Consider the following 26,355-nt stretch of genomic DNA (forward strand, 5'->3'; position numbering starts at 1 on the left):
CCAAACCATGCATAACATGGGGGACTACTGTACAGAATATGTTTGAAGCCTCAAGTTCTACATTTAAAAATCCCTACATGGCTGAGTGTGGTGGCTCATGCCTATAATCCCAACACTTTGGGAAGCTGAGGTGGGAGAATCATTTGAGTCCAGGAGTTCAGAACCAGCTGGGGCAACATTGGGAAAACCTGTCTCTACAAAAAATAAAATAAAAATAAATCAGCCAGGTGTGGTGGAATACACCTGTAGTCCCAGCTACAGAAGAGGCTAAGAAAGGAAGATCACTTGAGCCCTAAAGTATGAGATTACAGTGAGCTATGACCACATCACTGCATTCTGGCCTGGGTAACAGAGCAAGAACCTCTCTCTTAAAAAAAAAAAAAAAAGATGCAGGGAATATGGAAACATTCTCTCAAATGATCCAGGCTTATGATTTATTTTAAACAAAATCATCAAAAAGCTGTGGGCTACACAGCTCTCAGTAACTAAGATATAATTTATCTTTTTATTGTATAATGTACTATATTATTCTCCAAATGTTTTACATGCTTAATTTTATCTCTATAAAGATAAGAGAAACCACCCCCCTGCCACCCTGCATAATCAGTTTTACATCATAGTTTTTTGGTATCTCTTCTAAGTGCATGAGGATAGTCTAGGCATTGAATAAGTAAGTTCATGATTGACCTCAGGTGAAAGAGATACCCAAAAACATGTTTGGTTACATTAAAAATTATTGACTATCAGTTGGAATTTAATTAATCTAGAAAACTGACTATTAATATTACAACAGAGTATTTTAGCATTTAAAACTAGGAAACATTCCAAACTAGAAATCTCTATAATTAAAGTGATTGCTCTATGGTTAATCAAATTAGTACTGTCAAGATAATGTTAAGCAGTAATGCCCTTTTAGTAATGCCCTTTTTTAAATAAAAAGTATATTACACAGTAATTTAATATTCTAATGAAGGTGCTTTAGAGGATAGTCTAATCATACATTATGAAATAATTCATACAAATAATTTGTTTCTGCAAGAGACTGTGAAAATGAAGACTAAAGCATGACTTAACTCACCATGCTGCGTCAAGTATTCCACTATATTCCACACTATTGCTGGAATGCCATTCTTGGTGAGCCCCTGCCGTTGAAGTTCTTGGAGACTGACTCCAAATAACTTCTGATAGGTAAAATCCTTCTGTTCATTTAATGGCACCGCCACTATCTTTTTCATGTCTTCTTTCAGCCGAACCGCTGCTTTACTTTGCTTAAAAGAACGTAAAAAGAAAAAAGAGCAGTCAGTCATATTAACCACAGGAGGTTGCATGGTTACAATAGAAACACGCGAATTAAAATGTGTTTGAAGATGAATAGTTGTGGTCTTATTTTTACTTCAACTCAAACCAAACTCTCTAACATCTCTCACATGTTGCTCAGATATAATGGCTAAAAGGAATGAAAAGTAATGAGAAACCTAAAGCCACAACTGAAGTGTGTAGCTAAGAGAGGAGCAATACACTGCTGTATCTAAGATATATTACTACAGTAACCAAGGGGTGTGACTCAGAAGTACCTGGTTAACAGGAAAATAAAACATTTATAAGAACAGTGAAACACCAGGCAGATCCTGAGATGTTTCTAACGATAAAAATTTGTCTCGGTGTCATTTTAAGGTAGCTTTAATTTAAAGTGTCAGAAGAAAAAATTACAACGACCATTCTACATGTACAATGATCATTATAGTTCTCTGATTTGATTACATCTGTAAATATCTCAGTAATCTTTAGGAACATAATATCAACTCAGTTCTTACTGAGGTTCAAAATGCCCTCAAATCTTTGAAACAACAACATTTAGGTAGTCGCAATTTTAAATTCTTCAACAAGATTGTATTATATATATTGTAAATAAAAATGCAACTAAGATTCAATTACCTCAAATTAATAACACAATGAAAAATTCGTAAGAGTTTGTTTCTTCCTTGTAATAAAAATCTGCATCCAAATAAAGAGGAATTTTTTAAGCATGTGTCTTATATAAATTTTATTATATATGTTAATAAGTCCAAACACTGAAAAGAGAGATGGAAAAATGCAAACAGTCTTATCTGAGGGACAGAGGCAGTAAAATTGGAGGAAACTTCCACTTTTTGAGAATGAATGTAGCAGCTAACCAATGTGGAAATACTATTAAATGACTTAAATCACCATCATTTAGTCACTAAAAAATCCTAAGAGTAGAAACATTACGTTCAATCTAGAGTTGAGGAAACAAAAACCAGAGTTAAGTAATTTGGTAAAAGTCAGAGAACTAGTAAGAGACAGTTTTATCTTGCTCTAGGTCCATGTTCCTCTCCTTATTTTTTTTTTTTAATTTTTTTTTTTTATTATACTTTAAGTTCTAGGGTACATGTGCATGACGTTTATATCATGTATAACTCCCCAATGCAATCCCTCCCTCCTCCCCCCTCCCCATGATAGGCCCCAGTGTGTGATGTTCCCCTTCCCGAGTCCAAGTGATCTCATTGCTCTCCTTAACTTATAATAGGTTTATTTAATGTTATAGTGCAGTTTATGTACAATTATAGTAACAAGCTTATAAATGCTATATGTGGCATAAGACAATTACAAGTTAATTCTACAATCTTTGAGTAGGATACTTGCAATCTTAATTTGATTTTAAATTGTATAATCTACAGAATGAGGTAAGCTTTTACTAGCATATCTGCATCTTTTATAGGTCATATTTGAAAGCCATATTTCTCTAGTGAAAATTCAGCCAATGTAAAGATACAATACAGATTTAGTATCTATTAACATTATAAATAAGTCATGGGATAGCCACTATGGAGTAGTAGTAGTATGGACGAAACCCATGATCTCTGTTACCAAGGAAATTATGATTTTGTTAATTAAGTCCAACTTGTAACAGTTAATAATTTCTTTTTCTTATAGGTTTATAAATGTATCAATCTCCTTCAACTGAATCCATGGGAAATTTCAACCAGGTATATCTGGTGAGCAAGCAGCTAAAAAATAACCACTAATAACAAAACTTAAAAAAAAAAAACTCGTGTAGCATTAAAAACAGCTGATAGTGAAGTTAAATTATATAAATTTTATCTTATTTTATCTGCTTATACAGCTAATACAGCATAGTGGTTTAGAGCATAGACTATGGAACAAGACTGGATCAAATCCCATTCTGACTCTTATTAGCTATAACCTTGCACAAGTCATATAACCTCTGTGTGCCTCAATTTCCTCATCTATAAAATGGGAATACCAAGAGTTTGCATGTCATAGAAATGTACAAGGTAGAAATGAGTTCATTTACGTAAAGGAGTAAGAACAGTGCCTGGCACACTCACTGAGTACTGATTGTCATAATCCTTTTCCTTCTCCTCTTTCTTCTAGGAATTATTATTCTGATTTCTTCTTAAAGTAATGGAAAGCTAATTAATCATTCCTGTAGTAAATATTTCTATAAAGGTTACTTTTTAAAAAGGGAAACATAGTTGAGACACGTTTGATTGCTGAATTCTGATAACCTAATTACTATTCTCCATACATCTCTAATTTTCTAAAATCTCTATGACCTTTGAACGATGAGGAAAAAATAACTTAATATGTACTTATCACAATTCCTTGATTTATTCCTAGAAATTCACAAGGTTTCCTTAGAAATTCTGTCTATATGAGTTTAAAACCTTGAATTAGGGCTGGGTGCGGTGGCTGACGGCTATAATCCCAGCACTTTGGGAGGCTGAGGTAGGCAGATCATGAGGTTAGGAGATTGAGACCATCCTGGCCAACACGGTGAAACCCCGTCTCTACTAAAAATAAAAATAAAATTAAATTTAAAAAAAGTTAGCTGGGCATGGTGGCAGGCGCCTATAGTCCCAGCTACTCAGGAGGCTGTGGCAGGAGAATGGCATGAAGCCAGGAGGCGGAGCTTGCAGTGAACTGAGATTGCAACACTGCACTCCAGCCTGGGCGACAGAGCAAGACTCCATCTAAAAAAAAAAAAAAAAGTTACTAATTAAGGTATTGAGTCTACCTTAACTGTTTAAACTTTTGTTTACATATAAATTCCCATGCATCACTTGAGTGTGAAGACTGGACTATCTGGAGCATATTCATGGGTGTGTGTGTGTGTGTGTGCATGTGTGTATATAAAAACAATATAGGTTTCCACATAAGAAAGACAACCAAAGAACCTTAAAGTTTTACTGTTAGAACAATCCTTACGGGCCTTCTAATCCTTAGTAATAAGAAAATCAGGACCTAAAAAGTTGTGATGTTAGTCAAAAAGGGCTGTGCCTAGAGCCCAGATCTCCTGAGTTTTATACCAGTATACTTTTTATAATTAAGTACTGGTGACCTTGTTGATGGCTTTATTTTTGTTGGAAAATAGTTAGGATAGTTAACAAAATACACTGATTGTAGTAAACATTTATTGGTTTGGGGCACTTAAGTTTCCACTTGTCCTTTTTCCAAATAACAAATCCAGATTGTGTTTTGGGGAATGACTGCAAGTTCACTGTGAACAGCTTTGATAACAATACTACTCAAAATGATTGCCTTGCCTCTAGGAAAGATGGGGCTCAGTCTCTCCACCAGGTGAATCAGATCCCTTCTCCTGCAAACCACTGAAGCTTGAGTGGCTTATCATAAAGACAGAAAATGGGTACTACTGTAGCGCTCTAACAAGACGGGTGATAGCATTTGCCATCTGCATCACTGCAGCTGATATGGTCCTTCATCTACTCTTTCTGACACTGGTCATTCTTCCACTGTTCATTCCATTTGGTAAGCTGCTCCAGTAACTTTCCAGTAAAGTTTCTTTATGCTGAAATTAGTCAGAACTCATCTCTGTTTTGTAACCACACACACACACAGACATTCTCTCTCTCTCTATCTAATTGATTAAAATACCCAGAAAAAAATAAAATAATCAGAGAAAATAGAAAATTAAAGTTTTAAAAGATAAGAAAAAATCAAAATGATAAGGACAGTGAACTTTTATGGAGTCTTTACTGTCTATGCCAGTTAGGGCTGTCAATACTTCAAATGGCTTCACTCATTAAATCCTATAAAAAAGAAACTCTAGGAAGGAAGATACTTTTGTGATTACCACTTCACAAAAGGCACAGAGAAGCCAGTAAAGTGCTCTACTTCATATAAGCAAGTGGTGCAGCCAGGAGTCACACGCAGGCAAGCAAGCTGAGTCCAGGGGCCACAGTATTAACACTGTATCCAAATAGATAGCTGTGAGAATAAAAAACACATGCTGTGAAGATAAGTGCACTTGCTAGAAATGAGAACCAAATTCCATATTCTTGTAGCAGAGAAAAATAGTTATTTACATGTTTCATGGTCTCTTTAATACAAAGTAAGGTAGTTCAGAAGCAACATCAATAATTATGATATTAGGACCTGAATAAAGAAGGCTTTCATCAATACAGTAAACAGGACAAATTTCAGAAGCCTTGAGTTTTTATAATAGCTAACACATAGTAGGGACTGATTGTATCACAGACACTGTTGTACATGGTTTAAAATTCATGTCTCTCAAAAATAAACAATGGGGAAAGGGCCCCCATTCAATATATGGTGCTGGGAAAACTGGCTAACCATATGCAGAATAATGAAACTGGACCCCTACCTTTCACCATATACAAAAATTAACACAAAATGAATTAAAGACTTAAGTGTAAGACTTCAAACTATAAAAATTCTGGAAGAAATCCTAGGAAATATCCTTAGAACATCAGTCTAGGCAAATAATTTATGATCCAGTCTTCAAAAGCAAATGCAACAAAACCAAAATATAACAATTGGGACCTAATTAAACGAAAGAGCTTCTGCACAGCAAAAGAAACTATCAACAGAGTAAACAGATAGCCTAGAGAATGGGAGGAAATATTTGCAAACTATACATCCAAGAAAGGACTAATATCCAGAATCAATAAGGAATTTACACCAATCAACAAGAATAAAACAAATAACCCCATTAAAAATGAGCAGAGAACAAGAACAGACACTTCCTAAAAGAAGACATATAAGCAGCCAACAAACATGAAAAGATGCTCAACATCACTCATCATTAGAGAAACACAAATCAAAACCACAATGAGATCTCATCTCACACCAGTCAGAATGGCTATAATTAAAAGTCAAAAAACAACAGATGTTGTCAGGGTTGCAGAGAAAAGGGTACATTTATTCCCTGTTGGTAAGAATGTAAATTAGTTTATCCCCTGTGAAAAGTGGTTTAGAGATTTCTCAAAGAACTAAAAATAGAACTACCATTTAACCCAGCGATCCTATTACTGCGTAGTATACATCAAAGGAAAATAAACCAGCTGGGCACAGTGGCTCATGCCTGTCATCTCAACACTTTGGGAGACCAAGGCAGGTGGATCACCTGAGGTCAGGAGTTTGAGACCAGCCTGGCCAACATGGCGAAACCCCATCTCTGCTAAAAATACAAAAATTAGCCAGGTGTGGGGGTGGGTGCCTGTAATCCCAGCTACTCGGGAGGCTAAGGCAGGAGAATCACTTGAACCTGGGAGGAAAGGTTGCAGTGAGCTGAGATCGCATCACTGCACTCCAGCCTGGGTGACAGAGTGAGACTCCATCTCAAAAGAAAAAAGAAAATAAGTTATCCTAACAAAAAGATACCCGTGCTCATATGTTTTTTGCAACACTGTTCACAATATTAAAGACATGGAATGAATTTGGGTGCCCATGACTGGTAGATTGGATAAAGAAAATGTGGTACACATAAACCATGGAATACAACACAGTCATAAAAAAGAATGAAATCATGCCTTCTGTAGCAATATGGATGCAGCTGGAGGCCAGTATCCTAAGTAAACTAATGCAGAAACAGAAAACCAAATACAGCATGTTCTCACATATAGTGGGAATGAAACACTGGGTACAGAAAAAGAGAGGGGAGAGAGAGAGGGAAAAGGGTTGAAAAAGTTCCTATTAGGTATTATGTTCACTATTTAGGTGACAGAATCAATGGAAGCCCAAACCTCAGCATCACATAATATACCCTTGTAACAGACCTGCACATGTACCTTGAATCTAAAATTTGAAAGACAAAAAATAAAAATTAATGTGTCTAAGTCTCAAAACCACCTTATCAGTATGTACTCTTAGCTATTTCCATTGGGATAAGAAAATTAATGCACAACAAGAAGGAAGGAAGGAAGGAAGGAAGGGGAGGGAGGGAGGGGGAGAGAGAGAGAGAGAGAAAGAAAGAAAAAAAGAAAGGAGAAAAGAAAAAGAAGAAAGAAAGAAAAGAAAGAAAAGAAAGAAAGAAAAAGAAAGAAAGGAAGAAAGAAAGAGGGAGAGGAGACGAGAGGGGAGGGGAGGGGAGGGGAGGGGAAGGGAGAGGAGAGGAGGAGAGGAGAGGAGAGGAGAGGAGGAGAGGAGAGGAGAGGAGAGGAGAGGAGAGGAGAGGAGAAGAGAAAGGAAAACTGAGATGCCAAGAACAGAAACTTGACTAAGTTTACATGGTGATATGGTTTACATTTGTGTCTCTCCCCAAATCTCATGTGGACTTGTAATTTCCAATGTTGGAGGAAGGGCTGGGTGAGAGGTGATCGGATCATGGGGGAGGATTTCTCTCTTGCTGTTCTTGTGACAGTGAGTGAGTCCTCACAAGATCTGGTTGTTTAGAAGTATGTAGCACCTCCTCCTTTCCTCTCTTCCTCTTTCTCTGGCCATGTAAGACATGCTTGTTTTTCCTTTGCCTTCACCATAATTATAAATTTCCTGAGGTCTCCCGAGTCTTGTATCCTGTACAGCCTGCAGAACTGTGAGCCATTTAAATGTCTTTTCTTTATAAATTATCCTGTCTCAGGTAAGGACATGTGATTTGTGAAGGGCCAGGCACACAATGATATAATTTGGATTTGAATCACAACCCATATGTACAGCAATGTGAGAACAGACTAATACAACAAATGTGGTACCTAGGAGTGGGCATTGCTATAAAGATACCTCAAAATATGGAAGCAGCTTTGGAAAGGGGTAATGGTCAGAGGTTGGAACAGTTTAGAGGGCTCAGAAGAAAGGAAGATGAAGGAAAGTTTGGAACTTCCTATAAACTTGTTGAATGGTTGTGATCAAAATGCTGATAGTGATGTGGACAATGAAGTCCAGGCTGAGGAGGTCTCAGATGGAGATGAGGAACTTATTGAGAACTGGAGTAAAGGTTACTCTTATTATGCTTTAGCAAAGGAAGTGGCAGCATTTTGCCCTTCTCTAGGGATCTGTGAAACTTTGAACTTAAGATAAATAACTTAGGGTATCTGGAGGAAGAAATGTCAAAGCAGCAAACCACTCAAGATTTGACCTGGCTGCTTCTAACAGTGTATTGTCATATGCATGAGCAAAGAGCTTATCTGAAACTGGAACTTACATTTATTAATAAAAAGAAAACAGAGCATAAAAGTTTAGAAAATTTGCAGCCTGATCATATGGTAGAAAAGAAAATCCGATTTTCTAGGGAGGAATTCAAGTCAGTTGCAGAAATTTGCAGCTGAACATTCAGAGGAACTGAATGTTAATAGCCAAGACAAAGGGGAAAATGTCTCAAAGGCATTTCAGAGACCTTCACAGCAGCCCCTCCCATCACAGGGCTGGAGGCCTAGGAGGGAAGCATGGTTTTCTGGGCTGGGCCCAGGGCCTATGTTGCTCTGCTCAACCTCAGGACACTGATCCCTGTGTCCCAATCACTCCAGCTCCAGCCATGGCTAAAAGGACCCAAAATACATCTCAGGCCACTGCTCCAGAGGGTACAGGCCATAAGCCTTGGTGGCTTCCACATGATATTAAGCCTATATGGGTACACAGAGGGCAAAAGTTGAGGCTTAGGAGCCTCCACCTAGATTTCAGAAGATGTATGGAAACTCCTGAATGTCCAGGCAGAAGTCTGCTGCAGGGGTGGAATCCTCATGGAGAACCTCTACTAGGGCAATGCAGAGGGAAAATGTGAGATTGGAGCCCCCATACAAGAGTCCCCACCAAGACATTGCCTAGTGGAGCTGTGAGAAGAGGACCACCATCTTCCAGGACCCAGAATGGTAGATCCACTGACAGCTCGTGTCGTGTGTCTGGAAAAGCTGTAGGCACTCAATGCCATCCCAGGAAAGCAACCAAGGGTCTGTACCCCATAGAGCTATAGGGGCAGAGATGCCCAAGTGCTTGGGAGCCCACACGTTGCATCAGTGTGGCCTGGATGTGAGACATGGAGTGAAAGAAGATTATTTTTGAGCTTTAAGATTTAATGACTGCCCTGCTGGGTTTCAAACTTGCACAGGGCTTGTAGCCCCTTTGTTTTGGCTGATTTCTCCCTTTTTGAACAGATGTATTTACCTAACACCTGTACCCCATTTTATCTTGGAAGAAACTAACTTGGTTAAAAAAAAAAAACAACTTGGTTTTGATTTTACAGGCTCATAGGCAGAAGGGACTTGCCTTGTCTCAGATGAGACTGTGGACTGGACTTTTGAGTTAATGCTGAAATGAGTTAAGACTTGGGGGACTGCTGAGAAGGAATGATTGTATTTTGTAATGTTAGAAGGACATGAGATTTAAGAAGGGCCAGGGACAGAATGATACAATTTGGATTTGAGTCACCACCCACATCTCATCTCAAATTGTAATCCCCAATGTTGGAGAAGGTGCCTGGTGAGGGGTAATCAGACCATGGGGGTGGATGGTTATAGTGAGTCAGTTCTCACAAGATCTGGTTGTTTAAAAGTATGTAGCACCTCTCTCTTTCCTCTCTTCCCCCTCTTCTGGCCCTTCCAGAAGTATAAGATGAGCCTGCTTCCCCTTTGCCTACCACTGTGGTTGTAAGTTTCTTGAGGCCTCACCAGCCATGCTTCCTTACAGCCTGTGGAACCAGGAGACAATTAAACCTCTTTTCTTTATAAAGTACCCAGTCTCAGGTAGTTCTTTACAGCAATGCGAGAACAGACTAATACATATGGCTGGTAAAGTTTAGAGCCAGAACATAACCTCAGATCCTTAAGGCTCCAGTGCTTGAGCTTTTAATGATAACACACTATGGCATCACCAGAACCTTTAATACTGGCAGCTCTGTGAGAGCCCAAGGGGGCCAACATTACCTGTATGCAGCTCTGTTTAACTTAATACAAAATCCTATTTTAGACTACTGAAATCAATGGCCTGTATTTCCTTACAGCAATCCTTCACAAACTTAAAGCCCATATATTTAAAGTACTTTGAAGGATAATCAAGTTACACTGCTGGTTAAATTCAGAACCATATGCTCCAAGACTCTTTGGAACTGGAGCTAGGGTTAATAAATCTAACAAGGAACGAATAAGATAGAAAGACACCCCATCACCAAATAAAAGTAGCGCAAGGAAAGTACAAGGTGATGCTGAGATATCTTGCTCCAGAAAGCAATAAAAAAAAAATGCTCAAGGCCTAAGGGGGCACATCCACAAGACCTATGGGCCAGTGTAATGGAATCCCACTGGGCAAATTTAGGGCAGTTAAAGCACCAAGAGTAAGCACTGTAAATAATGACATATTTAGTTAAGCTAAATTTGTTATTAATACATATAACCTACGTATTAACATATTTAATACACTAATAACATAGTGCATTAAAAATTCCTGAATCCATAATAAGTGAGAGAAAGCGGTAAAAAAGTTAAGGCCTTCTTTACAGAAGAATGCTGCAGTTAAATGTAGAAGGAATGACAATTAGAAAACCACCGTTTTTCTCACAAATCACTTAATAAATAATGTAAACAAGGATAATCAGCAGCTGCCGAAACATCAGCTGAAAGGTTGTTGGAGAATAAGACTTTCACAGTGTCAAAAAGATTACCTCACAGATTATATACTCATTGCAAAGAAAAAATTCACTATTACAATTATATCTGGCTATAATCACCTTAAATCTTTACCCAAAGATCCAATTTATCACTACTAATCATGAGAGGACTTGTCATCATGTGTTCCTGATGTGATGCATTATAAAGAACACACAATTTATCAAGTATTCTTGCTAAAAACCTTTAAGGTGATGCTCACTAGTTTGTAAACCTAACTTCTAGTTTACAGTAAACACAGGAGCTACAAGAACAAGTTAAAAGAGACTGTGAAAAAAGAAACAAATCCAGAAGGAGGGACGTTCTAACATTGTATCAGCCTGGACTTTTCAACACATCAATGCCATGAGGGAAAGACTGGTTCTAGATTTAAAATAAATTAAAATATACAACCTTCAAATGTAATATATGAATCTTGATTATTTCCCCATTTATTAAAGAAAAACATGGACACGTCATTATGCATTTTACCAGATTCACAGAATGCATAACACAAACAGGGAAACCTAATGTAAACTATGAGATCTACTTAATAATAATATATCAATATTGGCTCATCAATTATAACAAATGTGCCACACCGATGCAAGATGATAGTAATAGAAGAAACTGGGAAGTAAGGACAAAGAATTATGTGGGAACTCTGTACTTCCCAGTCATTTTCTGTAAATGTAAAACTGCTAAAAAAAAAAAATGTCTACTCATTTTTAAAAGCAAAATTAGGCCAGGTGTGGTGGCTCATGCCTGTAATAGCAGCACTGTGGGAGGCCGAGGCAGAAGGATCACTTGAGGCAAGGAGTTTGAGACCTTTATATAAGCATAACTGACATCAAAAAAGGGGTGAGAGTTGTTCAAGACCAGCCTGGGCAACAATCTGAGACCCCATCTCCACACAAAAAAATTTTTTTAATTGTCTGGGTATGATGGCTAATCCTCCCACCACAGCTTCTCAGGAGGCTGTGGCAAAAGATCACTTGAGCCCAGGAATTTGAAGCTGCAGTGAGCTATGATCACATCACTGAACTCCAGCTTGGGTGACAGAGCAAGATACTGTCTCTTTAAAAAAAAAAAAAGCAAAAATAAAAACAGTCAATTGTCTCATCAGGACAACTGGGAAAATGTAAAAATGTATTGGATATTAGATGGTGTGACTTTAAATATTTTAGGTATAATAACATATAATAACATCATGTAAGAACTAATTTATTCCAGCTATAGTATTCCTTATTCTTATGAGGTGCATGCTGAAACAGGGATGCAGTGTAACGATGTCTTCAAATACTAAAATATTTCTAACACAAAGTGTCTATGCCTGTATATATATTGTATATATGCATATGTATACAAACATACAAAGAGACAGAGGGAATGAGTACAAATATCACAGAATGCTGATTTTTAAATCTAAGTGGACAGTATACAGAGTGCCCATTATACTAGTCTTTCAACTTTTATGAATGCTTGCTATTTTTCATTAATAAAAAATTTGGAAAAAATAGGAATCCCTCAGAAACTTCCAGCTAACAAAGAATTATACCTTATACCATTTTTTTTGACAGCATAAGAGAAAAAGGAACATGTTCTTTCCAAATTGCAATTTAAAAATTAACAATAACAATTGTAGGATTACTCTTTTATAGAGACATAGACAATCGTATTAGCTTGGATAAGGTTGGCATCATTGGAAAAGGAATAGATCTGAAATTAGAGCACTTGAGTTTGAATCCTGGTTTTGCCATTGACTGGTATAGTCTCACTGGGAATGTCAGCCTCTTTGGTGAATGTGCAGCTTTGGAGAAGAGCAAACCCAACAATAAAGAAGGATGACCCATCCTGTCTGTGATGGTTAATATTGAGTGTCAACTTGACTGGATTGAAGGATGCAAAGTATTGTTCCTGAGTGTGTCTGTGAGGGTGTTACCAAAGGAGATGAACATTTGAGTCAGTGGACTGGGAGGGGCAGACCCACACTCAATCTGGGTGGGCACCATCTAACAGCTGCCAGTGTGGCTAGGACAAAAGCAGGCAGAGGAACGTGGAAGGACTAGACTTGCTAGGTCTTCCATTTTCATCTTTCTCCCATGCTGGATGCTGCCTGCCCTCACTCATTGGACTCCAAGCTCTTCAGCTTTTCGATTCTTGGACTTACACCAGTGGTTTGCCAGGGGCTTTCAGACCTTCAGCCACAGATTGAAGGCTGCACTATCGGCTTCCCTACTTTTGAGGTTTTGGGACTCGGTGGGAATTTACCTTGTGATTGTTTGAGTCAATACTCCTAATAAATCCCCTTTCATATATATACCTATCCTATTAGTTATGTCCCTCTAAGAGAACCCTGACTAATACACTCTCCAGTCACCAACTGAGTCAATCTTAGGGAACACTGGGGAGACACTGCAGCCAGATCACCCTCACATTCAGCCTTTTGAACTTATAAAAATTTTTACCTATCCCAAGACTGCCTCCTCATCTGTTAAACTGCAGTAATAACACCTAGTTAAAAGTGTTAAGAATGTGAGTATAAGGGAGATAAAGAGAGGTGCTAATGAGTACAAACACACAGTTAGAAAGAAGGAATACATTCTAAGATTGATAGCAGAGTAGGATGACTATAGTTAACAAGTACTGCGTATTTCAAAACAGCTAGAAGAATGGACTTGAAATGTTCCCAACACATAGAAATGATAAATACTTGAGGTGATCAAGTCAAATACCTTGACTTGATCATTACACAGCCTATGCATTTAATAAAATATCACATGTACCTCATAAATATGTACAAACATTATCAACAAAAATTGTTATGAGAGTTAAATTAACCCAATTATGCCAAAGGTTGCAAATTTTTCTTGCCAAAAATCAGACCTGGATGATGACCTTGAGCAGTAGGCTATATTATAACTCCCACAAGCTTAGCGTTCCAATAATGGAACACTAGGCATAAATGGGTTAAATAATGTATGTAAAAGCATTTCTCACACAGTTAGAAGAGAGTTAATGCTGAAAATGTTGATTAAAAATTTCTTTGTGGTGACCAATTCTTTAAAAGGATAGTGTGGCAAGCCAGGCACGGTGGCTCATGCCTGTAATCCTAGCACTTTGGGAAGTTGAGGTGGGTGGATCACTCGAGCCCAGGAGTTCAAGACCAGCCTGGCCAACATGGTAAAACTCCGTCTGTACTAAAAATACAAAAATTAGCCAGGTGTGGTGGTGGTTGCCTGTAATCCCAGCTACACTCCAGAGGCTGAGGCACAAGAATTGCTTGGACCTGAGCGGTAAGGTTGCAGTGAGCTGAGATCATGCCACTGCACTCCAGCCTGGGTGACAGAGCAAAACTCTGTCTCAAAATAAAATAGAATACTGTGGTAGAGTTTGCAGTTGCCTATTGATGGGTGTTTCTCTTCCTTAGTAAGAGAACTCTGATTTTGTTTGCAATGGTAGGGAATAAAGTGCTCAGTTAAAATGTACCCACCCTTCATTGCAGCACATCTTTGATAGACATATGTATATGTTTGATGAACAAGATATAAATAGATGTTGCTGGGACCACCAGAAAAACTCCTTAAAAGGGGAACAATACAGTCTTTTCCCCATGTCCCTGTTTTCTGCCTAGATCACAGATACAATGCCCAATAGCCATGCTGTAATTAAGTAGCAACCCAGAAGCTAAGCTCTAAGTACAGTAAAATAGAAAAAAGGGACTTGTAGCCTGATGACATAACAGAGGCACATGTCCACCTTGGAATAGCTAGCTATGGACTTACTTTATGTGAGAATCCCCAAATAGTGTTCTGTCAGAAAGTCAATTATTTACTGAATACGTTGTTAAATCAAGGAAATCTGAAGCCATCTAAAAATCAATTTTCTAAATCTAGTACATTAATTTGAAAAACTCAAAGCAGTTCTTAGATACCTTATTCGTTACCCTTACAGAAACATTTCATACCATAAAGAGTTATTTATGTGCATTGTAGATCCAAGACAACAGCTCTTAACCTAGAATCCATGAATCATGAGACCCTAAAAGTACATAAAATATAATTTTTTTAGAAATCATATTCTCAAAGAGGTCTATGATCTGAAAAATAAGGATCCAACAATCTTTAAACATTCACAGAAAAGTAAAGTTTAAGAAAAGATTTTTAACAGATAATCCATTTAAATTTCTCTTTATGTTTTTTTCCTATTTAGCCCATTGATTTCGTCATCCAAAAATTATTTAAAATAACTTAAATCACCTTATAGGTCACAAATTAAGTTCAACTAATTTTTTCAAATTAGACTAAAAACTTTCTACTAAAAAAGACTCTATGTACTTGGTACTGTTGAAATGTTCAAGAATCTATTAAAGACAAATCCAATAAAAATCTTGTGGTATCACTTCTTCTGAAACCACACAGATGAAGACAATGAAGAAAAGTAACAGAAAAGCTATAAACTCTGATTTGTATATGTGATGCCAAAGGTGAGGATGGTGCGGAAAGCTTATGGCAGACATCACACCAGCACTGGGGCAGGAGTCTAGAAAGGACCAGCAGTGGAAAGCGTTCAAACTCTCCTACAAATATTTACCACCTGAAAGAGAGAGCACACTGTCAAAAGGAGCTGACAAGACTCAGCTGATTAGAGAAGAGGAGGGAGAAGGTACAGAGGACACCTACAGGCACACCAAGGTGGCAGATACCAGGAAGCATTAGAAAAATACACTACCTAAGAGTGAGTGCATCACCTTGGAAGGCAAGTTTACAAAGAGAAGGCAACAGAGGTCTCTTGATCCAGGCCAGCTTCTGGGAGGCAAAGGAGAGATGGGCAAACAGAGGGGCTGTATTAAGAAAACAGTCATTTTTGTAGTAATAGTGGGGGGAACCTCCTGAGCTGTGAAACCTGAAAGGCTACTTTGGCCTGTTATCACTATACCCCACAGGAAACTCTTGCTACTAACTCGCAAAACTTCATCTCACTCAAATATGAGTCGGAAAAAAGGATCATGGCCAGCATTTACATAGAAACAGTATTTTTTAAGTATAAGAAAGCATCACTATCTTCCTGCAAGAACTCATCAGAAAAATGCTGCCAAGAAGCAGACGGAAACTATAACCTAACAAAAAGAACTAACAAAATTTTAATAAGGATGTGACAACAGAAGCACAGACAACAACAACAAAAAGACAAATAGAACTTCAAAACTAAAAATGTTTGTGCATCAAGAGACACCATGGCCAGGAGCAGTGGCTTATGCCTGTAATCCCAACACTTTGAGAGACTGAGGCAGGAGGATTGCTTGAGTCCAGAAGTTCAAGACATCTGGGCAACATAGCAAGACCCTGTCCCTACAAAATACAATAAATAAATAAATAACCAAGCAAGCAAGCAAGCTGGGCATGGTGACACACACCTGCAGTCCCAGCTACTCAGGAGGCCGAGGTGGGTGGACTGCTTGAGCCCAGGAGGTTGAGGCTACAGTGAGCCATGATCTCACCACTGTACTCCAGCCTGAGCAGCAAAATGAGACCCTATCTAAAAAAAAAAAAGACACTTATCATAGAGTGAAAAGACACAACACATAGAATAGAATCCTATAGAATAGGGGAAAATATTTGCAATTCATATATCTGAACACATATTCAAAATATGGAAAGAATTCCAACAATTCAACAACAAAAAATAGCCCAGTTCGAAAATGAACAAAGGACTTGGATAATCATTTTTCCAAATAAGACATAATGTGGCTAATAAGCACATTAAAAGATGCTCAACATCACTAGTCTTTAGGGAAATGCAAATCAAAACTACAATGAGATATCACTTCACACCAATTGGGATGGCTATTATAAAAAAAGAAAGAAAGAAAATAACAAGTATTGGTTAAGAGGTGGAAAAGTTGTAACCCCTGTGCATCATCAGTGAAATACAAGTAGAATAGCCAAAGTGGGAAACAGCTAAATGGTTCCTCAAGAAGTTAAACATAGATTTACTACATTATCTAATGATTCCCCTTCTGGGTATATACTCTGAGAGCAGGGACTCAAACAGACATTTGTTCAACAATGTTCGCAGCAGCATTATTCACAACAGCCAAAAAGCAGAAACAATCTAAATTGTTTCACAACAGATGAATGGATAAATATAAGGTAGAATATACATAAAATGGAGTATTATTCAGGCTTGAAAAGGAATGAACTTCTGACACATGCTACAAGATGGATGAACCTTGAAAGCATTATGCAAAGTGAATAAACCAGAGACAAAAAGACAAAAATTGTCTAGTTACACTAATATGAGATACCTAGGCTAGGCAAACATACAGAGACAGAGTGAAGAACAATGGCTACCAGGGGCTGGGAGGTGGGAGGATTGGAAGTTATTGTTTTATGGGTATAAAGTTTATTTTGGAGGTGATAAAAAGTTCTTGAAATGGATAGTGGTAGTGATGCATAACACTGTGAATATGCTTAATCCTACAGAATTAAACACCTAAAATAGTTAAAACAGTAAATTTTATGTTATGTATATTTTATCACAATAAAAAAAGTTAAAGAATTGATCACAATGATGAAAGAACACAAATCAGGAATAAAAAATTCAGGGAAGAATTTGAGCCACTTTAGATCCCACCTATTCTTCTTTCCAACATGCGTTTCTCTTTTTTCTTTTTTTTACTTCAAAAGTGTTTTTGAGGTGATCAGATAATAGGAGAATGTGAAGTAGAGACCGGTGGAACTCAGGAAACGGGGAAAAGGGAAAGGAAAAAACATTTCAGAAGTGAAGACTAAATTATAAGAACACAAAGAAGAACAGAAACTGTTCACCTCAGTAAGGGGCAGAGAGGAAATGAGGAAAGTAGATATAACGAAACATTTTTAGAAATCGAAACGATTTGAGAGTTACAGAAAGCAGCTAACTAATGCCACTTTATGCCCCATTTCCACTCTTAGAAATCCCCAGTGAAGAAAATCAAACAATGGAATAGAGTATTTAAAGATATAATTCACAAAAACTTTGTTTAAATAGAAGTGCTTTGAGTTTACATATTGAAAGGCACATCACAAACCCAGAACAGTCTGTACAAAGATATATTATAAGGAAATTATTAGACTAACAATAAAGAATCTTTTGCACAGCCAAGCAAAAATCATGTCACCATGTAATAAAAGAAAAATAAGAGTAGCCTCAAATTTATAGATTGCAGTATTTGACCTTGGCAGAGCATGAAAGGCTTACAAAATATTTATGGAAAGAAAGTATGAGCCAAGGCCGGGCACGGTGGCTCACGCCTGTAATCCCAGCACTTTGGGAGGCCAAAGCAGGCGGATCATGCCCTGAGGTTGGGAGTTTGAGACCAGTCTGACCAACATGGAGAGACCCCGTCTCTATCAGTAATACAAAAATTAGCCAGGCATGGTGACACATGCTGTAATCCCAGCTACTCGGGAGGCTGAGGAATGAGAATCGCTTGAACCCAGGAGGTGGAGGTTACAGTGAGCTGAGATTGCACCACTGCACTCCAGCCTGGGCGACAAGAGTGAAACTCCATCTCAAAACAAAAAAAAAAAGAAAAAAAAAAAAGAAAGTATGAGACAAATTTAATAATCAGCCAAGCTGTCCTTCAACTATAAAAGCTACAATTTGAACAGACAAAGGCTACAAGAATACTGTACACCTGAACCTTCCTTGTCCAAACTACCAGAGAACAAATTTTAACCAATTACTCAATGGCTGGGAAAGTTTGATGAAAAGACCAGCAAAAAAATTAAAAATAAAGTAAAAATACAACCATGTAATATGAAGAAGAAATGAAAAATCTGGAACAATTATACACAAAAGAGAAGATTGGAGGTTGGAACATATTCAGGTTTTAAAAGAGCTGCCACATGGTTCAGACTGTAGGAGAAAGTAAATGGCAGTTACATGGAGACACATTTTAAGACATATAAAGAAGAAATAACAGTCACTTCTATTGATGAAACAGATTTTCTCAGAAGGTAGTAAAATTCCTAATAATCGAAGACAGGCAAAAATCATAATGTGATACTATTAGTTATTCATTCTACTCATAGAAATTTTTAAAAAAGAAAAGAGTGACCAGGCACAGTAGCTCATGCCTGTGATTTGGGAGGCCAAGGCAGGCAGACTGCTTGAGCCTAGGAGTGCAAGACCAGCCTGGGCAATATAGCAAAACCTCATTTCTGCAAAACATACAAAAATTAGCCAAGTGTAGAAGCATGCGCCTATAATCCCAAGTACTCAGGAGGCGAGGTGGGAGGATCACTTGAGCCTGGGAAGTTGAGGCTGCAGTGAGTCATGCTCACACCACTGCACTCCAGTCTGGGTGACAAAGTGAGGCCCTATCTCAAAAAGAAAAGAAAACTAACTCAAAGAGTTGAGTAAAAACCAAAGAGTAATAAAAAAAAAATTTTTTTTAAGTAAAAACAAGAAAAAGGAAAAAGAGAAATGAATGTTGGAAAGAAGTATTGATGGGATCTAAAGTGGCTCGAATTTCTGGAAGGCAATTTGGCAGTGCCCAGCAAAAGTTAGAGCTTCTTCATAGGTTATTCTCTCTCCAACCAGGCCTCTGAACACAAGGGAAGGGCAAGCAACAGTGAGCAAGACTCATATCTTACACAAAGGGACTGCCAGATATTTGCAACATACTGTTATCGGGGGTGGAGTGAGAAGAAGGCGATAAAACTCATGTCAAGCGTAATCTGTTTTTATAAGTCTACATGATCACAGAAACACTTTAGAAAGACATATACAAATATATTAAGTGGTTTTTCTTTTGGGGGGGTTGTCAAATCTTGAATAATTCTTATTTTCTCCTCTTAAGTTTTCTGTAGTTTCTCATTTTATACTCCAGACGTGTTACTATCACAAGAAAATTCATGGTTATTATAAAAAGTTAAATTATATAAACACAAGTCAAGACCTATTGCTGAACTCCATGATGGTAGAGTGAAGAGATCTGCAAATACTCTCTGTTTGGACGAACGGAGGCAAGATGGCGCAGTTCCGGGTTCTTCACCGTCAACTTTCCTGCGCCCGGGAAAGACATGGGTCCACTGCGCAGGTGCAACCCGACCTCCGACGGAGAAGAACCGGAACCCGCCTAGCCACGCCTACCGCCCCGCCCCCGACCCACCTATGTCCCGCCCACTGCCCTCCCACTCCCGGGCCCAGGACATAAAAGCCACTCCCGGCGGGTGCGCAGTGTGAACTTCCTTGGCCCCTGCTCCTGTGCGGACCTAGGAACCTCGCCCGAGAACGCCGGAGTGACTTCGTGGGCCTCCACCGCCGGAGACCGTGAACTCCGGAGTGACTTCGTCGGCCTCCACCGCCGGAGACCGGTGAACCTCGCTCCCTCCTTCACATTGGCTTGTAAATAAAGTTTTTTTGCCTTGCCTACTTGCCTTTTCTGTGGCATTTGCTCTGGGGGTCGCATTAAAGCAAATCAGCTGGTGCCGAAACCCGGGAGGAGACCCCTCCTCAGGGCCCCCCAAGGTCCGAGGAGCCTCCTCCTTCCACGCCCCAGACGGACCAGGACCTGGACATCACTTTCCCCACCTCCAAGTCTCCTAGGGGTGAGTACCTTTTGCCTCTCTCTCATTCCTTGGCCAGAAGTCCTGTGCAGGCCCAAGGCTTTTTTTTTCCGGTCACCAGGTGACCCAGGGAAGTTCCCAAAGGCAGAGACGTCTGCCCAAAGGAACTCCATTCCGTTCCGTGGGCGACCCATCCAGGACGGAGATGTCCGCCTGGAGGTAATCTCCATTCAGTTCCATGGGAGACCCGTCCAGGACGGAGACGTCCGCCTGGAGGTAATCTCCATTCCGGCTCCAGGAGCCTCTCACTGGTCTCTAGTGGCTCCAAAGGATGCTTTGTAGCCAGGTAGAGTTCGGTTTCCGTTTCTGCCTATTGGTGAGAGGAAGGCAATGGGAAACCCCCAATCCAAAATACCTAGAGACTCCCCTTTAGGGTGTCTTCTAAAAAACCTCAAAACTTTGCAATTAGAACAAGATCTCAGGCGAAAGCGACTGGTGTTACTCTCCACTGTGGCGTGGCCACAATATAAATTAGACAATCAGTCTCAATGGCCGCCTGAGGGCACTCTAGACCGTAACATTTTAACCGACCTCAGTAGTTTTTGTCTACGCTTAGGCAAGTGGTCCGAAATTAATTATATACAAGGATTTTGGGCCTTGCGTTCTCGTCCGGACCTGTGTAGCCAGTGTTCCTTGGCTCAAGTCATGTTGGCTAAGGACGCAGGCCTAACAAAGTCCGAAAAAGAGGAGTCATCTTTCCTGTCTGAGTTGCCCGAAGACCTTACTTCCCCTCCCTCCCTTCCACTCCCGCCGTATACCCCACCTCCCCCTCCCGCTTCGGCCCCATCTCCTCTTTTGGCTCCACCTCCCCCTCCCGCTCTGGCGGTTGTTCCGCCTCCCTCCTCAGCCCCTCCCACCATTGTTGAGGCTACACTTCCCTCCGACCCCTCGGCACTTCCACCTGGTCATCTTAGTTTGCCTATCTCTGCCCATACCCGCTCTAAAGATTGCCTAACTGCCCCCGCTCCTACTCCCACCCTATCCAACCCCCCTGCAGTCTTAGCACCCTTGCGTGAGGTGGCTGGAGCAGAGGGCGTAGTTAGAGTTCATGTTCCCTTTTCATTAGCAGATCTTTCAAAGATTGAAAGACGCCTAGGAGATTTTTCTGCCAACCCTACAATTTATACCAAAAAATTTAGATACCTTTGCCAGGCCTATGATTTAACCTGGCATGATCTCCAGGTTCTTACCTCTACTCTAAACCCTGAGGAGCAAGAGCGCATCCTAGTGGCCGCCAGGCAGCATGCCAACCAATTACACTTAACAGACCCTGCGTTCCCACTAGGGGAATAAGCAGTCCCCTCTATAGACCCAGACTGGAACTATCAAGTAGGCCAGCCAGGCCACCGAAGACGAGATATGATGACTCAATGTCTTCTGGCTGGTATGCAGGCGGCCTCAAATAAGGTAGTAAATTTCAATAAACTAAAAGAAATTATTAAAGGTCCAGATGAGAACCCGGCCACATTTTTATTTTTATTTTTTTTTTTTTTGAGGTGGAGTCTTGCTCTGTCACCTGGACTGGAGTGCAGTGGCCAGATCTCAGCTCACTGCAAGCTCCGCCTCCCGGGTTTACGCCATTCTCCTGCCTCAGCCTCCCGAGTAGCTGGGACTACAGGCGCCCGCCACCTCGCCCGGCTAGTTTTTTGTATTTTTAGTAGAGACGGGGTTTCACCGTGTAGACCAGGATGGTCTCGATCTCCTGACCTCGTGATCCACCCGTCTCGGCCTCCCAAAGTGCTGGGATTACAGGCTTGAGCCACCGCGCCCGGCCCCCGGCCACATTTTTAAACAGGCTAACTGAGGCTTTAATTCAATACACTTGGTTAGACCCAGCTTCCCCAGCCGGGGCCACTATTCTAGCATCATATTTTATTTCACAATTGGCCTCGGATGTTCGGAAAAAACTCCAAAAGGCAGAGGATGGACCTCAAACTCCTATTCAAGACCTAGTCAAGTCGGCCTTCAAGGTCTATAATTCAAGGGAGGAAATGGCTGAGGCCCAACAACAGGCCCGCCTAAAGCAGAAGGTACAGCTCCAGACTCAAGCCTTAGTTGCTGCTTTGCAGCCTAGCCGTAACCCAAAACTGGAGAGCAAAACCCCGGAGGCTCAAAGACAATAAAAGGGGCTTGCTATAAATGCGGTAACCCAGGGCATTGGGCTAATAGATGTCCCCAGAGTCCCCAACCGTCTGAGCCAGTGCGGCCGTGCTACAAGTGCAGAGTAGCTGGACACTGGGCTAAAAAGTGTCCTAACTCTCGTCTGCCAACAACTCCTTGTCCAGCATGCCATGAAGAAGGGCACTGGAAGTCTGACTGCCCCACCCTGAAAACGGGCATGGCGCCTCAACGTGATGTCCCTTCTCAGGACCCTGGGAGCTCCTTCCAGCTCTTACATCTGGATGACGACTGAAGGTGCCGGGACTCGGGGACCCCCATCACCCTCGCCGAGCCGCGGGTAACTCTCCTGGTAGCGGGTAAGACAATTAGTTTTTTAATAGACAGTGGGGCTACCTACTCTGTTTTGTCATCTTTCGAAGGGCCTAGCCTTCCCTCCAATATTTCTGTTGTAGGAGTCAATGGCTCCCCGTCCAGCCCTCGAAAAACCCCACCCCTTAATTGCTGCCTGGACAACAACTATTTTGCACACTCGTTCCTCATTATCCCCTCATGCCCCACTCCCCTACTGGGCCGAGATGTTTTAAGTCAACTGAAAGCCTGTATCTCCATCCCTACTAGCGCCCCCCACCCTACCCACCATCTGCTTCTAGTATTGACTAACTCCAATGACTCCAACAATCCTACTAACCCTTTCCCCGATTTCCCCATTCCTATCGACCCCCAAGTGTGGACACCTCCACTCCTGTCATGGTGGACCATCATCCACCAATACTTATAAAACTTAAGAAACCATCTCAGTTTCCAACCCGCCCACAGTTCTCTCTCTCCACAGCACTTACGAGGACTAAAACCAATCATTACTAGGTTACTCAGCCAACACATCCTCATCCCCATTCATTCTCCCTGTAACACCCCAATCCTACCTGTAAAGAAGGCAGATGGAACTTTTCGGTTAGTGCAGGATCTTCGTCTTATCAATGAAGCTGTTTGTCCCACCCATCTGGTAGTTCCCAACCCCTATACCCTTCTTTCTCTCATTCCACCTAATACAACACACTTTACTGTACTGCATCTAAAAGATGCATTTTTCACTATTCCCCTGCACCCAGATTGTCAGTTTCTTTTTGCTTTTACATGGGAAGACCCAGACACCCATACCTCCACCCAACTGACATGGACAGTGCTTCCCCAAGGGTTCCGAGACAGCCCCCATTTCTTTGGGCAGGCCCTAGCAAAAGACTTGGCCTCCTGTCCTCTTACCAATAGTAAAATTCTCCAATATGTAGATGACCTTTTACTCTGTAGTCCCACGGGACAGGACTCTCTTTTAGACACTGCGATCCTCCTTAATCATCTAGGAGCCAAAGGTTACCGAATATCCAAACACAAAGCTCAACTCGCACAACAACGTGTCATATATTTAGGTATTGAGATCACTCCTACGACACGCTCACTTACTACAGACCGCTTAACTCTAATACAAAATCTTTCTCCTCCTCAAGACGCTAAGGAAATTCAATCCTTCCTAGGCCTAATAGGATTTTTCAGACACTGGATTCCTAATTTCGGAATCTTGGCTAAGCCTCTATATGCAGCTGTCAAGGAGACTCCCCAAGGACCTTTGTCTAACCCAAAGTTAATCTATAAACATTTCACTCACCTGAAAAACTGCCTTCTCTCACATCCCACTCTCTCACTCCCAGACTTCCAACGCCCCTTCCAGCTTTTCACAGATGAAAGACAAAAAATTGCAGTGGGTCTTTTAGCCCAATCTATAGGCGCCATCTACCGCCCCGTGGCATAGCTATCTAAACAATTAGACCCCACCGTACAAGGGTGGCAGCCCTGTCTTCGGGCCCTAGTAGCAGCAGCCTGTCTAACCCAAGAAGCAAAGAAACTCATTAGGGGTGGTAACCTAACAGTCTTCTCTACTCACCGCCTTCAAGATCTTATTGCCCACAGAAGTATTAGCCATCTAACCCTGTCCAGACTCCAACTCTTTCACCTCTTATTCATAGAAGACTCCACCATTGCCCTAGGAGTCTGTTCCTCTCTGAATCCAGCAACCCTACTTCCTGACCCTCAAGCAACCTAGTACTGAACACTCCTGTCCAGAACTTTTAGAGGCCCAACCACCTAGTCACTTACATTTACATGACCAGCCATTGGAAGGCTCACAGTTAACCCTATTTGTAGATGGCAGTTCTTTTATAAATTCTCTAGAAAACAGACAGGCAGGATACACGGTAGTTACATCTTCTGCTGTCCTAGAAACTAAGCCTTTACCACAAGGAACAACATCACAGCAGGCAGAACTTATCGCACTAACTAGGGCTCTCCTCCTATACAGAGGAAAAACGGTAAACATATACACAGACTCCAAGTATGCCTTCTTGATTGCACACACCCACTCTGTCATCTAGAAAGAGAGAGGGTTCCTAACCACCAGTGGTACCCCTATAGTCAACAAAAAACAGATACTCAAACTGCTAGACGCTTTATCAGTGCCTTCCAGAGCAGCCATCATACACTGTAAAGGTCATCAGACTCCATCTAATTCGGTGGCGGCTGGCAATAACTTTGCCGACACCACTGCCAAGTCGGCAGCCGGATTCTCCACGCCCACGCTTCCCTCTATTTGTTTTCTCTCTCCTCAATATACCCCTACTTATACCCAAGAGGAAAAGACCAAACTATTACAAGATTCAACAGCCAAACTAGCCACAGACAACTGGATTTACCTCAATAATAAATTAGTTATTCCTGAAACTCAACTCCACACCATTCTAAAAGACATACATAATTCCCTACACATAGGACCCAAAGCTTTATATAACCTCCTAAGCCCCCTCATTCACTGCCCCACACTCATGAAACACCTAATTATAATCAACCGACAGTGTTCCACATGTCTCAAGTCAAACCCTCAAGGCGCATTGCGCAACCCCCATCCAAGCCATCAACTCAGAGGGCACCAACCAGGTGAAGATTGGCAAATTGACTTTACCCACATGCCAAGGCATAAAAAATTCAAATATCTCTTAACCCTCATTGATACTTTTTCAGGATGGATAGAAGCCTATCCTACTACAGGAGAAACCGCCAATATAGTTGCCTCCATACTCACTGAACACATTATTCCTAGGTTTGGCCTCCCGCTCACTCTTCAGTCTGACAACGGCCCAGCATTCATCTCCAAGGTAGTCCAACAGGTGGCAGCCCTCCTACACATCACCTGGAAACTCCACATCCCTTATAGACCTCAGTCTTCTGGTAAAGTAGAGAAGGCCAACGGGCTCATTAAGCAGCAACTCACCAAACTCTCCCTCGAGACTCGACAATCGTGGGTAACTCTCCTTCCCCGGCCCTAACCCGGCTGCGAGCAGCCCCACGGAGTCCAACAGGCCTCAGTCCATTTGAATTAGTTTACAGCCGGCCCCTCACCCTCCAGCAGTTACCCACCCTTTCTTCCCCGCTGGCAACTTATCTCCCATACCTCACCCTCTTGAGACAACTCCTGAGACAACATGCAGAACTAGCACACCCCTCTCCAACAGACACCTATAGCCCACATCTCTCTCTCAGCCCAGGAGACCAAGTATACTTAAAAGATATCCAAGCCAAAGATCTTCAGCCTAGGTGGAAAGGCCCCTATACTGTCCTCCTATCCACATACACAGCAGCCAAACTTCTAGGACACACGCACTGGGTCCATATATCACAATTAAAAAAGGCCCCCACAG

At 40.9% G+C, this 26,355-nt stretch overlaps 1 protein-coding gene across 8 annotated transcripts in view; it reads right to left on the bottom strand.

Annotated features, from left to right (window-relative positions):
• Positions 1–26,355, bottom strand: part of FAM13A (family with sequence similarity 13 member A) — a 418,718-nt gene that overhangs the window by 310,078 nt on the left and 82,285 nt on the right. For all 8 annotated transcript variants that reach the window (XM_033214803.1, XM_033214801.1, XM_033214804.1 and 5 more), the window contains one exon: positions 1,079–1,268. In XM_033214803.1, coding sequence (XP_033070694.1) covers positions 1,079–1,235 — 157 coding nt within the window. In that variant the 5' untranslated portion in view covers positions 1,236–1,268. The remainder of the gene's footprint in view (positions 1–1,078; positions 1,269–26,355) is intronic.

Source organism: Trachypithecus francoisi, unplaced genomic scaffold, assembly GCF_009764315.1.
Source record: "Trachypithecus francoisi isolate TF-2019V2 unplaced genomic scaffold, Tfra_2.0 Lachesis_group1, whole genome shotgun sequence".
Taxonomy (NCBI): domain Eukaryota; kingdom Metazoa; phylum Chordata; class Mammalia; order Primates; family Cercopithecidae; genus Trachypithecus; species Trachypithecus francoisi.